The sequence below is a fragment of the Halichoeres trimaculatus genome, unplaced genomic scaffold (assembly GCF_033239565.1).
Source record: "Halichoeres trimaculatus isolate MK-OKI-2021-1 unplaced genomic scaffold, fHalTri1.1 fHalTri1_scaffold_22, whole genome shotgun sequence".
NCBI classification, from domain to species: Eukaryota; Metazoa; Chordata; class Actinopteri; order Labriformes; family Labridae; genus Halichoeres; species Halichoeres trimaculatus.
This window is the reverse complement of record NW_027437200.1, coordinates 24,288,162-24,307,019: the sequence shown is the minus strand read 5'-3', so window position 1 is coordinate 24,307,019 and position 18,858 is coordinate 24,288,162. Positions and strand designations below refer to the sequence as shown.

General features: G+C 36.5%; 1 protein-coding gene and 1 long non-coding RNA gene across 2 annotated transcripts; one reads left to right on the top strand and one right to left on the bottom strand.

The window, feature by feature from the left end:
• The first annotated feature begins 445 nt into the window (after positions 1 to 445).
• On the top strand, positions 446 to 3,884 carry LOC141784437 (butyrophilin subfamily 1 member A1-like). Its single transcript, XM_074662276.1, has 4 exons — positions 446 to 458; positions 2,578 to 2,919; positions 3,513 to 3,798; positions 3,881 to 3,884. The coding sequence occupies exons 1-4, from the start codon at positions 446 to 448 to the stop codon at positions 3,882 to 3,884; spliced, it is 645 nt and encodes a 214-aa protein (XP_074518377.1).
• Positions 3,885 to 7,968: 4,084 nt separating this feature from the next.
• On the bottom strand, positions 7,969 to 8,419 carry LOC141811206 (uncharacterized). The gene is made up of 3 exons (XR_012600156.1): positions 8,364 to 8,419; positions 8,162 to 8,236; positions 7,969 to 8,041 (listed from the first exon to the last, which is right to left on the bottom strand). It is a non-coding gene; the product is annotated as an uncharacterized LOC141811206 (long non-coding RNA).
• Between the last annotated feature and the right edge of the window lie 10,439 nt (positions 8,420 to 18,858).

Sequence of the window (18,858 nt, the reverse complement as noted above, 5' to 3'; positions counted from 1 at the left end):
TTACTCCTGAGAAATGCAACTTATAGTTGTGCACTCTGTGGATTGCTCTAACTCCAGTTCAGACAAATCACACCTGAGCGGGCGAGCAATCACAACAACAGTCAGAGAACAACCACTTAGAAAAATAAGGTATGCCTATGACAGTTCTGGCATCAAGGAAATACAACAAAACAGATTTTCTCCTCAATATAATTTCTGTGCTTAATACAATAACAGAAACAGTGATAATACCTGCACTACAGTTTAAATGGGTGTACTTATGGAAGTATGAAATTTGGGACACAGCCCTAGTCACAGGCTTTGTAAAGTAAAGTGAACCACTGATCCAAGCCACCATTACTAGACTTAAACAAACCTAATCTAAATGATGTTTAAATGATTCAGTTGTTGAACATGTGTTGCCTTTGACTGACTGAGATGTTTATATCCTTTCCTGGAACTCCAGATGGCGCTGTCAGGTCTGTCAGATTGTTTCTTGTGTATTGAACACCAACCCTTGGTGCTCCACACTGCCACATACCCATGGTGAGGGCCTGCCGTGCTGAGTTCACTGTGAATCTTATGGTTGACAAGAACTCTTGGACTGATAACAGTCAGCCTAAAGCTTATCTTCAGTGATCTGACAGACATGTCTGTGTTTAGCACGAACACTGATTCGCCCCTGCTTGAACCTGTGAATGTATTTGTTGTGATATCAGCACCAGTGTGTATTGTTTTCACCCATTTTACTTTAACCCTCCTTATCATTAGGAGGAGGATGTGAATAAGATGACATTCCTTTTTTTGTTTGTTTGTTAACGGATGCAGTGTAATATGTAGTAAAGCACAATACTTCCCTGAAAAAGTACTTGAACATAAAGTCCAGGTCTGCATATTTAAAAAAAAAAAAAAAAAAAAAAAGGATGCACAAAAGCACAAAACGGAGACTCAGGCTCAGTCTATCACACTATGAAAAACCGCTGACCAACACATGGGGAAAATGAATGATTAAAAAAGTGGGGATTTCTACTTTCATATTATTCTTTATAAGTCATCTTCAAGAGTCATGACTTTCTTGATGAAGGTCACTTTTTTCCTGATAGATATCAGACCAGAGGTTTTTTTAAATGTCTCTCATGAAAATAAACTCACTTTTTTCCTTTGTTCTGACAGGTATCTCAACGTTAGACCTGAACTGTGTCGAACTTTCCACATCTTTGAAAACATGTGGCGTGCAACTACCTTTTGTGCTTTATCTTTTGTAGAGGGAGACTGGATTCCAAACATGAGTAGACTAATTTAAAGATAGAAAAAAAAAAAAAAAAAGTTGCACGCACTCTTGAGAGTCCTCTCATTTGGTTGAACTGTTTTTGTGGTGACTTCTCTTGGATAAATTGAATGGTGAGTTACGTTTTTCTTTTTTTAAATCGAACTTGACACCTAAGATAAAGTTTCAGAAATAAAATTTGAATGTTTCAAATATTGTTCAGTCTTTAGCCCTATTGGCCTCTGATTTGTAATGTAAAGGATCTCAAACAGTCTCTGGGTGCTTTGTCCATGCTGCCTCAATGTTCCAAAAATATTTTTTATCATATCATATTTCAAAGTAAATATTTGGATGTTGTTGGGATGAACAGGTTGTTCTTATGATTGCCCTGACACAAGTTTACAAAACAAGGTTTACTGATGCCCACAGCTCTAACCTTTAATCTAATGAGAATAAGATTTCATTGTTGTATCTGATTTGCTAAGGTTTATTGTTATTATTATTATTATTATTATTATTATTTTATTTTTTTTATTTTTTATTTTTTTTTTAATTTCTATGCAAACTCACTAACATCTATAGTTGTGTCTTGGGGTTTGGGGATTTTGTTCCAAATTAAAATGCTTCAAAAAAAAAAAAAAAAGGCCTAGTCTCCACTGCTAGAAACTGGAAAAAAAAATGTAAGCCACACCTCCATTGGTGAAAGCAAATATATAAGTGGACCTTGTACCATCTTGTAGTCACAGTCTTGAGGTAAGTCACGCAGGTATGTGATCTTTTTAAATGACCTTTTCATCTACAACAATCTTTTAGATTAAAAATTGAAAAAAACTCTGTTGGCAGTTAAGGTGTCCCAAGATGTACAGGCAAAGGTGATTGAAACTCAAACTCCTCAATGTATTTACATCACTGCTTATACAAAAAATAATGTTAGAGTTGTTGCAAACATTTGTCTGTAGATTTTAAATTGTTTCCTCATCAGGGAATATGTTGTCAATAAATCAGATTGGGTGTCTGAGCAGTAAGAGAAAAAAGAACAAGACTTTCTCTCCAAAATGTTGTATTTGAGTGGATGATTTGAATTATTTTCATTCACCGTGTTGAAAATTTGTTTTGTCCAATTTTCAGGACAAAATGCCTCAATCTTCTAAACTCCCACTCAAATGCTGCAACTCTGAGGTTTTCATTTACATAGCTGGCCTTCTTCTGCTAACACAGTGCTCTGCAGGTAACAAGCTAATCTCTACATGAATACATCAGATAAAAGTCAGTGGTTACAGTTTTAAACAGTCTAAAAACAGACTTACAATGACAAGTCCATTTCTCCACAGGTCAGTATGAAGTCCTCAGTTCACCTCAGCAAATATTCACAACGACTGACAATGACGTCATACTGCCCTGCTACCTGGAACCTACTGTGGACGCTGTTTCTATGGCTGTGGAGTGGACCAGGCCAGACCTGTACCCCAGATTTGTCCATGTGAGGCAGGAAGGTCAAGACCTGCTGGTCAGCCAAAACCCAAAATACAAAGGGAGAACATCTCTGTCCATCAACAAACTGAAGTTTGGTGACGTCTCTCTGAAACTCTCCAAAGTGAAGCTCTCTGATGCCGGGGCGTACAAATGCTTTATCCCTGGAGTCAATAAACACGCTGTTGTTCGTCTGGTTGTTGGTGAGTTAGGTGATCAATTTGATACTTGGTCATTTTGATACCATTTAGGAATGGATACCTTTGGTATTTTAAATAAATCAGTACTGATGCCCAGTCCCAAAGACCGGTACCTGACAATAAGTATCAGTGCTAAACAGTACCAATTTTGGTATTTTTATGTGTTTATGTGGTATAAAATATTAATTCATTTAAAAATAAAAATAAAAAGTTAATAAAAAGTTTTTCAAGTTAACATATTTATTTCTCAATTTATAAACTTGCAATGCTATCTTCATGTCCAGCATGGAAAATCACCCTTTCTTCCACCCCTTCACAGTCACAAGGATGCATTTAGGTGCTGTTTGATTTTTATGTGAACAAGTACCTAATCTGGTACCCAATACTGTTTCACCCCACCTTGATGTGGCCCTGTGGGGCTATCAACAATCTAAATGACCCTTCTGAAAAAATGCATGGCCTAATTCTAACGCTAACCCAAACTATCACAAGGAGGGTTATTGATATCAACAGCAAGAACCAATCAGTGAACCAATGGAGAGGGAGGAAAACACAGGGAAACTTGCAGCTGTAATAAACACCACGTCTGTTTCCAGGTGCTGTCTCCTCCCCTGTCATAGTCAGTATCGACAGAAGCTCCAGTGGGTTGGAGTTACAGTGTCAGTCCAAAGGCTGGTATCCACAGCCTGAGGTGTTATGGTTGGACAGTGCTGGAAACCTCCTCCCTGCTGGACCCACAGAGACCCTCACAGGTCCTGATGGTCTCTTTACCGTCAGCAGTAAAGTGAACGTTGACAAGAGCCACGGCAACAGCTTCACCTGTAGAGTCCAACAGAAGAACATCACCCAGACCAGAGAGACAGGGATCCAGATTCAAGGTGGGTATGTTTCTGATTTTAACTTGTTTAAATATAAAAGACTAATGTCTAATGTCATGTTGTGCTCCCTGTCTTTGTCATTTCAGATGAAGTATTCACCACCAGGTCGTACTCTGTTGCTCGTATTATTTTGATTTTGTCACTCGGTCTTCTGCTTGCTTTGGCAGTTTTCTTCTTCCTTTTAGTTCTGTGGAAGCTAAGGCAAAATAGAGATGGTAAGTTACAACTTTAGAGTGACAACTGCTTTTTTGACTATTTTTAAAGGAGCTTTGATCATGACCTAAGAATAAATCAAGATGGTGTTCCATGCCTATCATCCCCTCGTTTGTTTTTAACACACTGTACCTGACAAACAATTAATATGATGCTTAGAAGAGTTGTATTATTAAGGGTATGCGTTTCATTTTTATATATTTCTGTTCATCAAAATACTACATCAAAAACACATGAAATGTTCATTTTCCCTGTTTGTTAACTTTTTTTAATGTACAGATGACAAGAGGAACACTGACATAGAAACTTCGAGAGGAAAAGAAGAAGAAGAGCTTGTTGGCAGTGAGACGACGAAAGATCTGGCTAATGAGAATTTACAGGAGAAAGAGAGAGGAGCAAATAAGACAATACTTCAGAGGTTTATGGACCGCTTTCAGCAGAAGAACCATAATGAAAGAAACCCTCGATTAGGGTCCATGATAGAGCTAGAAAACAGGAAGAAAGGGCATAAATCACATTTGGACAAAATTGAGACAGGAGATGTACAGGAGACAGGAGATATACAGGAATGCTTGAAGAATATTTCGATACTGGAAAAGAGGGAGCAAACTAGACGGTTGAATCAAAGAAGCATGAACTTGAACAAACGTGCTGCAAAATGAGGTTTAGGGATGGAAGGCTTCCGTCTAGGGGTCTGACATTAAGGAGACAAACCAACAAGCTAACTCAATATGAAGACCTAAGAGTCACTGTGCGCAATGATGGCAGCTGAAAAGCTACAACGTGTATTATTCTGAGTGACTCAGTGTCACTTGGATCCTTTGAAATGACATCTGACAAAGATTTAAGTGCAGTTCACAAACAAGCCAGCAGGTGGGGCACTGGGGACATGACAATGTAAATGCATTTTACATGATGAGTTGTCAGCAAGTAAACTGCAACAACTCTGTTATCATTACTGGGCTATACACACACACACACACACACACATGTGTATATATATATATATATATATATATATATATATATATATATATATATATATATATATATATATATATATAGATAGATAGATAGATAGATAGATAGATAGATAGATAGATAGATGGATAAAGTCTACTGTGTGTTTTGGGGTTTTTATTCTCATTGAAATGCTTTAAAGTATAGTTAAGTCAATAAAAGTCTTTAATGTACTGTGGAAAATCTTTCCTTATGTTTGATTTTTATATATATATATATATATATATATATATATATATATATATATATATATATATATATATATATATATATATATATATATATTCATACATACATATGTAACTCTCAGATAATATATACTATGTGATAAAAAATGTGTTTTTTTATATATAAAAACTCTGAAGCCAAAAGTTCTTTGAAATGCACAGCAAAATTGTTTTTATTTCAAATGTATTTTACATATTTAATACCATATGTCATTTCAGATGAACTCAGTCAGTTTTACATGAAGACAGATTCTGGAATAGAAACAACAAGATCTCAGCTGCCAGCCTTAGATTGTCAAAGACAATGTTTTCAATAGATCTAAAAGGTGGACTTAATAAAGGAAATATATGGCTGTGAAATTCAAGCTGACATGTTTTCTTCATTTTGTTTGAAGGACATAAGCATTTAAGTTTGTTTTTTTTTCTGTCATTGATGTACAGACTCTAATTGGCCTTTAGATGGCAGTCCTGACCAAGGTTGTCCACAGATGTGGTATTTTTTAGTTTCAGTGCTTTTCACGAACATATTACAGAAATAATTCCTCTCACTATCAATTTGACAGACTCTAAATTTAATGATAGCTTTCTTGTAAATCAAATAACCTTTTTGTCCCACATCAAACTTGAGTTTAAGGTCTAAGTTCACCACAAACAGTCTGATAGTGGTTACAGCAGCTCTGAGACGGCATATGAACGTGTAGAAAAGAAAAAAAGTGGTTTATGCTACACCACGATTAAACTTCAGACTTTCAAAAATAAACTTCTATTCTGAGACAGTATGAGTTATCTGAGCGACAATGTCTATATAAAAACTAGAAATCTGCCTCTCTTTTTTTCCGGCGTTGCAGGCATTTACATGCTGCTGTGTTGTAAGCTGAACCCAACCCGGTGTTTTATTGACAGGTTTAGAGGATAATAAAGAGCGTTTTTTCGTTTTATTTTTGGCTTTTGTATGTTTCATTAAGCAGCAAGTGAAAACCAGATAACTCACGAAAAGAACAACACAGGGCTAAAGAGTAACAAAGCCTTGGCTTATTTCTTGTGTACCACAGAAGAGAGATTCAAAGTGTTCCTCTCCAGTCCTTCATCATTTCTGCTCCCTGCTATCTGTAAAAAAGAGAAATGATCAATTCTTCACAGCTTTTAAAACTGAAGCAAACACACAACACTGGCTACATCAAACTTTGACTATAGCAGAATTTCATATTTTTACTCTCATTTTTCTCTGTGCAAATATTGATTCTCCACTTGTGTTAAACGGTGTAGAAATGTTTTGCGGATGACATCAGAGTTTATATTTTTTGTAAGCCAAATGTATTCTGATTTAAAGGTAACTGATTAAAAAACTTATAGTGTAAAGAAACTTGTATCAACCTTATTGATAATACGAAATCTAAATAAGAAATCTCATGAATAAAAATGCAAAACATGCAATTTAAACTTGAATAAATGAGGTCAGTGTTGTTTGATAACAGATCATCAGCATGAGAACTTCAAGTTTATTACCTGTTGTCTTCCTCTCTTTTAATTTTTTTGTACCAGGTGCAGCGACCGTTCCATAAGCTAAGGCACAAACACAACAAACAAACAAAATCACTCTGTATTTCAGCAGCAATATGACAAAATGACTAAGAAAGAAAGAAAGATTTAAAAGTTTTTGGCTGACAGATACGTCTACACTGATATAAATTATTTTATATTATCAAAACCATATTGATACTGAAACAGTACGAGGTTTCTCCATCCACATAGACACATCTGTATGATTTACTTTTCAGGTTATATGTGTGATATACTATATGTCATCTTTTGTTTGGGTACTGTGACATGGCTCTAGAAGATTACCTCTCCTTTCCCTCTCAGTTTTTTTAATATCCAACTTATCTTCTTTGTCTTTAGCTTGAAGACCTGCAAGATGAAATACCAGTTATTTAGTTTTGAAAAAAAAAAAATTAAATTTTAAACATAAGTTACATATAATTTTGTCTATTCGAAAAGTTAACTTAAAGAAATCAAAAATCAAAATTATGCAGAAGACACCCAAGTTAAATTTTTGTAAAATCAACTGCTGGCCCATTGTTGTAGTTTAAAAGAATAAATAAATAAACATTTTGGTAATTTTGTTTATAAAACAGTCAGTTCATTTGGTCCCAGAACTTAAAAAATTGAATCAAAGAAATGACTTGATTGGCTGAATTTAACATCAATGTTATGTCTCCTTTTCTTCCTTTGTTCTTTCTTTTTTCTTGTTTTTTTTTTTTTTAATGTCAGTTTAGAAATACAAAAATCTGGAGCAGAATACCTTTTTCTTTTTTTGGCTGTGCTCTTTTTGCATCAGCTATAACCGATGCTACAGACCCTGAAACGTAAAGGCACAACAAACATTTATAGTTATTTACAATCTCAACAAAATTCTAAAAACCAACTGCAATTTGATGAACTCTTTTTTGTGTTTATATTATGCACCTTTCAAACCCCTTAATTCACTCACTGGGCTTTAAAATTCAATTTGGTCATGTGAAAAATAGAATCACAACTGATCACATTTGGAGAGGACTTAAATGAACTTTAACTGTGTCTGACCAGAATGAAAAATGAGAAGCTGTTTAACATGTCTTCTGACTCTACCATATCACAACATGTTTGTTGACAGAAAATGTGATTTTTTTTTTCTTTTATGTGTGAAAAATACAATACACAAGATCTACTTTGTACCTCTCTCCTTTTTGGTGGTGTTTTCAGGTGTTTTGGCGTCTTGTGTCCTCTTTTTATTTTGACCCTGACGGCCTGTGATAAAGAAAAACAAAGTCAACCTTAGTTCAAGTGGTCAAACTGGTACGCCCCATATACCAAAGGATATAAACACTTATAGATCAGTGTAAAATGATTAAAAAGTCACAGACGTACCTCTTTTGTTTTTCTTTTTTGGGACATTGGCATAAACAGTCATTTCTTGATCAGGTACACGGTAATTTGCATAAACTGAAAACATCAAAAACAAAATAACAATAATAGTTTTTCATTTTGATGGAACAGACTCATCTTAACGAATTAAAATAAAGTTAGACACTTTGGAAATGCTTTGGATTGCTTCAGTCTTAAAACTCACCTGGGGCAGACTCTGTTCTTGATAACCAAGGGAATATTTGTCTCACTACAAGAAACAGAGACAGAATCTGAGAGCTGTCACTTTACACCATGAAATATTTGGCTGTTGCATATATTTAACAGGATTTTATTTGTACCTCTGAGTTTCTCATAAAACAGTCCTGTGACCAGCACAGCCGCAGAGAAAATAGCAAAGGAAACTGACAGCCATATAGTGAGCTGCTGGGAATCAGAGCTGGATAAAGGAGGTGAAGCAGTGGTGTGTTGCTCGTCTTTAGAAGTTGGAGAATTATCTGCTGTTAACATAAATGAGGAAATATTCAAAGGTACCCTGTGTCAATAATCCTGAGCAAAATCATTCTTTTTATGGTACAGATTGACAAAATGTTGTGCATCACCTCTGACAGAAAGAAGGCTCTCTGGTGATTCTCCAGCTCCAGATATGCTGCATTTATAGAGTCCGTCATCAGACAGTGAGGCATTAAGAATGGTCATCGTGCCTTTATACCCAGTGCCTTTAAAATGGCCATCTTTGTAGAAATCAGACACGAGTCCTGGGGGTTGAGACTTTTTCCTGCAGTGCAGAGTGACACTCTGTCCTTCCCTCAGAGGGAGAACAGGACTATCCAGGATCACATCACCAGCTGGACAGCAGAGAGACATGCGGTTATAAACCATGATTGAGTAGTAAACTTCACCAAATCATACATATGCCTTCCACTTGGCTAACTCCCTCATAAACCAGTGACAGGATGCAGATCTGTTTGCCAGTTCCTGGTTTTAGAAGTGGAACCCACGCATGGTAGGAGAGTGACAGACAGACACTACTTTGCAAAGGCTTACCAATAAGATAAATGATTTGTGGAAAGAAATAAACAATGTGTTTCTTTTTCCTCAAGTTTAGGCCTATAGTTTGGGTCTACAAGCAGGATTGCAATAAGAGGGACTGTGTTTGTCTATTTTGGAGTGACAAGTGAATTCCTGCAGCCAGTGGTTGTTGGTCTTCAGCACCACTTTTGGGGGTCAGGGTTCAGGTTACAAAAATTGAAAAGTTTGGAAAGCCCTGGTTTACAGGATCTCAAAGGATCTGAACCAGGCAACTTGTTGCCTGTGGAGCAACTATGCCAATCCTGAAGCAGATAAACTCACTGGAGAATCCCCTTGTCCCAACATTGCCATTACCACAACCATCAAACTTAGTGAACAAGCAAATATTTGAAAAAGAAGTAACTTTAACTACAGCCAAACTTCAAACATGTAGGTATCATGAGGTTGGTGTTTTTGATACATGCCAGTGACCATGACGTTGAGAGCGCTGCTTCTCTTCCCCTCTCCATTTTCACACCAGTATTGTCCACTATGTCCTTCAAAAGTCGGATGGATCCTCAAGGTTCTTGTTGAATTCACCCATCGCGTGGCCACAAGCAGAGTCTTCTTACTCACTCTCCATTCACTGGAGCCAGTCAGTCCGTCACAGCTGAACTGTATGGATTCATACTCAAAAAACTGCAGTCTGTTGGGGTCAATATGAGGAAAAGCATCTGGGAAAGACAGAGGGAATGTTCACAGCTGGTATAACATTTCAGGTTCAATTCCTTTAGCTATAAATGAATGAAAAAAAAAAAAAATCAGCTCACCTGTTTTTTGAGCATAGCTGTGATTCTGTTCATACAACAACCCCATTACAAACACCACTGCAGAGACAAGAAAAGCAAAGTGAGTCAGAAGCACACAAACAAATCACAAGTTAGATATAAAAAAATGTTATCAAGTTGTATCAATATCAGTTCCAGTAAATATACTTTCATTTGTGATTTGAAGAGAGAAACTCAGTACTCACACAGTCCCAGATTGAGCACAGTCAGCCTCATGTTGTCTTGCAGCTGAAAGAGCGTCAGACTGAATAAAGGCTCTTGTACGTGAGGTTGAAGTGTTTCCCTTTCCTGTTAAGAGCAGATGCTGCAGCAGTTTATAGCATGAGAACTTTTATCTGAGGCTTTGGTTGCTTTGAGTACTGAAAAAAAAATTAATTCATTGATCAAGCCAATTCACAGAGACTGTGTTCCTGAGTTCAAAAAGTTAATCTATCCAGCAGAGGTGAAAAGAAGTCTAGTTGTCCTTGATAAACATGTTATATCAGAAGGGCACAATGGGTTTTCATGTTTTGGATGGGGTCAGATAAAGGTCATATGCTGATTGAAGCCTGAGATCACAGGAAGCATCATTCACAGCAGCCCACAGACATCACTCTACCCTCTCTCTTCTTTATAAAACAGAAGGGATTCTGAGCCCAAAAGCACCCTGCTTCACTGTGGTTACTGTTGTCTTGAAGAAGCCCTGTATGCATACGTTTGTGGTGTTTAATCCCAGCGTAGCCTGGGCTGTGCGGTGTGCATACTCCAGTGGTTTTAGTCATTTTTGCAGACAAATGAAGGCAAATCTACCCTAAATTTGGCATCATCCTTTTTACCTTGATTCTCTTCATATAAACATGCGTCAGCTCCTCTGATGCCGATAAAGAAGAAGCAGTTGTGCAGTCTCCAGTCTCCAATGGGTCGCTTATTAGGGTTCAAGTCCAGACCCAAGTCCAAAACTGGTCTTTTTGCTTGCTTTAGGTGTCAGTTGACTTTCCTGGCACTATGGGAAGGCCACTGTGCAGGAAAATGGGCCATGACTGCTGGGATACTAAATAATGCTTGTCCAGGATCCTATTGGTGCATGTCTGTTTAGCATGTTCAATCACAGAGTGTGAAGATCCTTTCCAACTTATCCTTCTCTTATTCCTTATCCCACCTTACCTTTCAAGAAACAATGCCCCCTCATTCTGATCCTTCTAGATCCATTTATTTTAACCATATCCTGGTCTTTTTCATCTTATCAGACAATGGCCACCTTTTTGAAATCACCGTAATGCAACTGCTGCCACCCTGAGGCCACAGAAAGCAACTGCATCCACAAATATCTTGTCCAAGGTCTGTAGCACCACTGGAGACCCATAGCTACAATAGCTAGAAGCTAACATGGAGGTGAGTGCATCTCCACTTGCCTAACAATCAGTAAGGCAAGTTCTGTTATATACATTCAAGACAATTTGACCTGATTGGGAACTGGACTTTTTAAGGCCACCATTGTTAACTTCCAGTATGGAAATGAGTGCACAACATTTACATGGATTCAATTGTAGGCCAAATGAGGACAGTGCTTTTGATGATGAAGGACTTTGAATTCCTGATAAGAAAATAACCGTCAAGTTCCCCTAATCAATACAGTGTTTACAAAGTTGATAAAAGGCGCCAACAAACCTCTAAGTGTTGCCAGCAGTTTCAGTTATGTTCTCACGTTAGTTTTATGGTTTTATTTGCACTTCCTGTTTTTTTTCTTTTTTTTCCTTTCTTTCTTTTTTTTTGTTTGCTTGTTCCTTAAAGTGAGGGCTGACCACTGCTGAAGATTTTTTATTTATAGTTATTTGGATTCTTTAAACGTTTGCTCTTTAGGGATTCAAGTTTTAACAAATGTTTAATTTGTGACAGCTAAAGGGAAAAGTTAAAGTGTTGTTGATGACACACACACACACACACACACACACACACACACACACACACACAAAGACAATGTATCTCAAACTTCATTTTAATCAGATAGTTTATAAGTGGTTCACATTTTTTGATGCAGAGAGAACATCATAGTATCAACTGTTAGTACAAAAACTGAAGTTAATGGCCACCATTTTAAGGTAGATGACTTAAGTAAAATGAAACAAAGGTTCTTATAATACAACCACAGAGAGAGTGTGGTTTCTCTGTAGAGCACAGGCCGGGTGTAGATGCTCAGTCACATGATAGAAATATAAAAATACAGTAATAGTGTGGTCAGTAAACACAATTAATATCTTGACCTTGCTTTCACCTCTGACACTTTATTTCAGCGTAAATGTGCTGATAACTGCTCATACACACAGGCAAAGACACAGAGACAGTTTTTGCTTTTGGCAATGTGAGCAACCGCCCAGGGCGCAATCTACGTGAGGACACATGAGCACCTACAGGAACAAAAAAAAAAAAACAAAACAAAACAAACAAACAAAAAAACCTGAGTTCTCCACACTAACCTTTCCATGTGGAGTGGGTGCTCAGGGGCCCCTATCTTCACTTCAACTTGTTGCTGAGCCTGAGAGTCATACAGGTTTGTTTGTTTGTGTGTGTGTGTGTGTGTGTGTGTGTGTGTGTGTGTGTGTGTGTGTGTGTGTGTGTGTGTGTGTGTGTGTGTCACTAACACTGTTGGAGAGAAAAGGCAAGAGGATGGGGGGCAGGCCGGCGGGGGATCAATTGATAGTGATGTGTTGTTCATAAATATTTCATTCAAACAAACAAATCATCTGGATGAACAAACTGAACTGAACCACCTACTGAAAAGTTTTGTTCAATTTTCAACTTCAGTTACACTCTCCTCTTTCCCGTCGTTTGTCACTTTCTCTTTAACCTCAATGTCCCCCAAGCCCGCCCTCCCTCTCCCTTCCCTGCTGGTGATATGTACTGAGCAAAGCAGAATCAGTTGGGAGCCTTATGCTCAGTAAATGAATCACTCACTGACTGACTGGGGAGAGAGAGAGAGAGAGAGAGAGAGAGAGAGAGAGAGAGAGAGAGAGAGAGGTGCTAAAGTAGCCAGGGCCGCCCTTGCAAAGACATCAGGTATCTTTGTAAGTCATATGATGTTGGTAAGTAATAAGAGAAAGAAAAATGAATAAATAAAAACAATCCAAAAATATGATCAGGTTTAGAAATGAAGAAGAATTGTTTGAATAGACCAGCATTGCCCTCTAATGAAGGAATTCAACAGGTCTACACAGCTTTACTGTACTGTTATAACACTGAATTATCAGTTTGGTCCTTCTTATTTTGTTACAGGTATGCTCTGAAGTCAGAAAGAAGTTTCTAACATATCTTAGACACTTCATGGTTGTGAGACATCAGTTCAGTCTGCTTCAGTCACAGTGTCATGTTTGTGACTGACCACAGCGAGTGTATTTAAAAACTGCTGCAGCTCTTTTGTTTTAAACACCTGTGAGAGCAGACATATGAAACTGTGTGGTTTAACTGTTCCTCTGTCACAAACCACTAACCCTAAATAAACTGTACAAAAGCAGGAGCCTGTTATGAAACCATATCAGTCCAAATAGTTTCATGAGTTTTGGTATGCATAAATAATCTGTATTTTTTAATTTTCTTAAGTTAATTCCTGGGTCTTTTTAATGGCTTTTTGATGAGGACTGGACAAAGATAGTGGATTGAGCAGGAAACAGGTTCACGACAAAGAATGGCTTGCAGGCTTAAATAACCTGTTAACCCATCCATCACAAAAATTGAAAACCATCCAGCACCTTGAAGTGTTTTTATTTAAACCCTTTCTTTCTCACTGAGTCCCCCCTGCTTGACCAATTTGAACAGTAGTGAGGAATTTAAAATTTAATTCACATTTTTATACCCCTAATTTGAAACAGTCCATTGGACATCTCTGTGAAGTCAGGCATTAAACAAAAACATCATACAACAACCGCATAAAAAATATTCAAGAATGCAAGTAAAGAACTATGTCCAAAAGTAACAATGTGCTGAACTTTTTTTCTGCTTTTCTATATAATAGCTTCTTGGTAATTCATGGATAACAACTATAATTGTATTCAAAAAAATAAAAAAATAAAACATCAACAATATTACATTTTTCAAGAAAATAACAGTTGATTGAACCGCCTTATACACACACACACACACACACACACACACACACACACACACACATAATTGCAAGGTGATAGTAAATAACTATAAAACACAATGCATTACAATAACCAAGACAGTTGACAAATGCAACCAAAGATTGAAAGCATTAAACTTAGCAAGTTCGGTCTTCAGTATTAATAGATTTTCAATAACTGTAAAATCCTTGCTAAGAATGAAATGTCCCAGAGCTTGAAGGCTTTCTTCAGAGATCATCTACCTGTGAAACAAAAGTCAACATTTTAATTGTGCCATTCTTTTCTATAATGTCTTTTTTCACAAAAAAAAGGCCACCAATATTATTTTATTCTTTGAATTTTGTTATTGTTTTTCTGCTTTTTAAAAAAGAAATGTAGCCATGAGACAAGCTTTTCAGCCTATACAATTACAATAACTCTTTCAGACTGTTTTACTTCAAAATTTCTATCAGACTAATCATTACTTTATTGAAGAATAGATAACATCCTGGCTGTGTAAACTCGGCTTAAAATCTGCTGTCACAGCTGTGTCTGCTGAGCACCTGGATGAACCTTGTCCTGCAATAAAAAAGAAACAGAGCAAATATCTCAGGATCTCCTTTAATATATACGATACATTTAAAAATCCATCCTATAAAGTATGACCTATGCAGTATTTTAGAGTTTTATTCTGTTGCTGTTATGTTTTGTATTTTTATTGTCCTGGTCATTTTTTTCAATATGATTTCAGATTTTCTGAAGACTACATTGGACCACTGTTCATTCAGTTCCAGTTTTGAAAGGGCACAGTGATAGACTTTTTTTTTTTTTTTTTTACTGTGCTCATGGGTGTTTATACCTTTTTTTTCTCTTTTTGCAAAATAAAGACACCCCACTAAAATTATACTTTGTAGAATATAACATAAATTTTCTTTAAAAGACAAACTCATTGCATTGAAAAGCAACCCTTGTATCTAATCTAAAATAAATCAAGTGCAAATATCATATGTATAACACTATTTAAAAAAAAAAAAAACTAACAAAAAAAAAAAAAAAACATTACCTCTGTCTTTACGAAATTTTGTAACAACAGCATATGTTGCTGTGCCTGCATCAAGAGCACTCCCCTCCTCTGTTGCTGAAATCAAAATGAAATAATGAATTTTGAAAAAAGATATAAGAATTAAGTTGCACCCAGTGATGTAACATGTTCATAAAACAGATTCTGATGGTCACACAAACCAAACTATATATATATATATATATATATATATATATATATATATATATATATATATATAGCGTTTTAAACGCTGGGTACATGTAAATTTTTACATGTGTCATCAGTTTTACTTTGAACAACACTAAACATGTGAAACATCATCTCAATCATTCCTGATAGAAGATTTCAGCTGCTCAACAGTTCAAGGTTTTGTGACAAGTCAAGACTTCAAGCAGGCTGGTTTAACACCTGGACTTTTCTACTACAGAGTCCTGCTGTTGTAATGGATACAATATGTGGTTTAGCATTGTCTTGCAGAAATGTGAACAGTCTTACTTATAGAGTCATTGTTGCTTCTAAACCTGTAGATAATGAACAACATTGGTGGAGCTACTACATCATCAGATTCTACAGCCTTCTAACTTCAGTGGATTGGAGTAGTGTTTAAAAATATTAGTATCCATGCATCAAACTACACTTCTAAACTCCATTTATCAAGTCATTGTACATAAGTAAACTTTCCTGGCCAACAGTAAGGCAATAAAACATAGAAGAGGATTTTCAGATTATTTTGGGGGTTTTTAAACAACTGAATCTTCAGGGGGACAGACACTTTCAATGAGTTCAAGAGAACACCTGGACCGAGGAGGTGATGTAGTTGACAATGTACTCCTGGTTAAAGACTTACCTGAGCCCTCATCTGGTGTGCTTGTTTTTGAAGAGAAGCAGCCCGCTACAAGTGTTTACAACACAAACTTGTCATACAGATGAATCCATACACACAAATAGATACACACAAAATGAGTCAAGAGGTCAATGAATTCCCATGATGTCTGGTCTACAACAGTCACACACTGTTTGAAACACAATCTCTACATCTGAACTTTGTAAATATGTACATCAAGAAGAAAAAACCTTACCTTTGTAACATTGAAAAAGACCGACCACCAAAAGCAGCCCAGCAAAAATCAAGACGGCCAGAACAGCTGGTAAAAGGATGGGGTAATGAGGAGAGTCATCAGATGGAGTACTAGGAGCGGATGTCTTATTAGTCTCTTTGGTCTCTGGTGCTGTTTGAAAAAAAATAATCAATGTAGCATCATTGAACAAAATTGCATCAGTACATTTTTTTAAACTTTATCATTCCATGTAATAACGTCTTCTTTCTTTTAGTACAAAGGTGAACATGCTGGTCATGTTTTTCAGGGTGCGGGGAAACACAAAATTAACTGTGTTGAAAGGTCAGATGATTTCATCCCCAGACACAACAATTAGCCAATGGCAAGGCAATCCCTTCTTTTTTTCCCCCACTACCAATAAGGCAAAAATAAAGTCCCCTTAACTTAGTCAGCCTCGAAAAGTTTTCTTTCAACTTCTCGCAATCAAAGTCTTCAAATTTGGTCTTTTGCTTTAAAAAGCAGTTAAGTCTCACCTCTGACTGACAGCCAGCTCTCTGGTGATTCTTCTGTTCCAGAGATGCTGCACTTATAGAAACCTTCATCAGATTTGGAGACATTGTTTATTTTAAAGGTTCCCTCATATCCAGTGGTAGTGAGGATGCCATCTTTATGGAAATCAGCTGAAAGGTTTAGTTCACTTTTTCTCTTCCTGCAGTTTAGTGTCACGCTGTCACCTTCTGTTAAAGGTATGCTGGGACTCTCCAGGATCACTTCACCAACTGGAAAGACAAGCAGATACATTTGATTTATATTAAAATTTTGTTAAATATCTGCAGCTGTTTTTTTTATTTTTATTTTTTATTTATTTATTTTAATTTTTTTAAACAAAATAATCAATCACCAGTATTTCAATTATCTGTTTTTATTTGTCCCTTAAAACAAAATGTGTTACCCACAGTCAGAAAACTGGAATGCACTTTTTAATAAACCCATTTTCTGTTATCCATACCAGTGACTGTGATGTGGACGCTGTTGCTTCTTTCCCCCTCTTCATTTTCACACCAGTATTCTCCACTATGAGATGCATAAGCAGGGTAAATTGTAATCGAGCCTCTTGACATTTTCCTCTCAGTTGTTTTTGTCCCATCTTCTTTCTGATTCCACTTCAATGTCCACTCAGGTGAGAAATCTAATGTCTCACAGCTAATTGAGATGGGGTCATATTCAAAGAACTGCAGCTTGCTTGGATCAACATGAGGCACTGCTGTGACACAAAGATGGAGATAGATATAACTATAAAGACACATAAACCCATATTTCCCAGTATTTTAAACAAACTCATGTTGTATAATTTTTGATTATTCCAGTTTTACTGACAAAGTAGGCAGTAGTTTTGTTTAGTTTAAGTCTTCAATGTTTAAAGTGAAACTATTTACCTGTTTTAGAGGCTTTGCAAACATTTTGGAATTGTAAACCAAGCAGCAGGAGCAGATTTATTGCTGAAAAACAAAAATACTTTTAGTTGTCTTTGCTTTCTTCATGTATCCCTCATCAACATGAAATGCTACCAGTGAATACCTCTGGTTCTTTAAATCTAAGATACCAAAGACTATGATCACAATGAAAAACATTATTTTGTATTAACCATACCATACACGGCACATTCTGGTCATATCTCACATTTTATCTGTCTAGAGACTAAAACAATAACAGTACTCACACAGTGTTGGGCAGAAAGCTCTACGCTCCATTTGCTGTTGCTGCTGAGAGCTGAATGAACAACAGAGTCATGAAGCTGAGACAGTCCTCTTTCTCATGAGGACTCAAAATAGACCAACTGTTGTTAGAAGATAAAGCTAGCCTGCACATTTTTTAGTTCATGTATGCGTGTCTTTGATTTTGTTTATGTCTTTAGTGTATCTCTCTTTTAACACCAGTCATAGATAGATAGATAGATAGATAGATAGATAGATAGATAGATAGATAGATAGATAGATAGATAGATTTACTAACAATGTTCAACTTGAGCGTCGATATATAGATCTGTAGAAATACAGATTGAAAGATGTATGGGTGTGAAGATGTATTGTGTAGGATTTGTACACAGATAATTAAAGGTAAAAACTAAATATCATAAATAAGGAGAACACATACAAACAGAAAAAAACATGAGCATGGGAAAGTAGCACTTTTCTGCCCTCTGCTGTAAATTTGTTGCTTGTTAAAGGACCTTAATAAATTGTACTCAAACCACTGTGCAGATAGGTTTCAATGTTTGGAGGGTGAAGACAGTTGACACATGTTGATAATTCCTAATGTATAGTAAACAATACAATAATTATATCACTGCATATAAAACTGTTACATTTTTTAAGTCTGCATCCTAAATTTGTGTGTATGACCTTGCACACCATAAAGAATGTCTGTGAGACGGAGCAGAGGTGTATTGGCAAGCATTAACTTACACTTGATTTTTCTTTTCTTTCATATCAGACAGGCCTCAATAAAAAAATAAAAATGAGGTCATCAGGTAACCAAAACACACACACACACACACACACACACACACACACACACACACACACACACACACACACACACACACACTCACACACTCATTTAATAATCCAGCAAAGGTTGGAGG

Bases quoted from the DNA above. Each gene is read 5' to 3' on its own strand.
- LOC141784437 (XM_074662276.1), top strand. The intron at 2,920-3,512 runs GTGAGTTAGGTG...GTCTGTTTCCAG, and splicing joins TGTTGTTCGTCTGGTTGTTG to GTGCTGTCTCCTCCCCTGTC.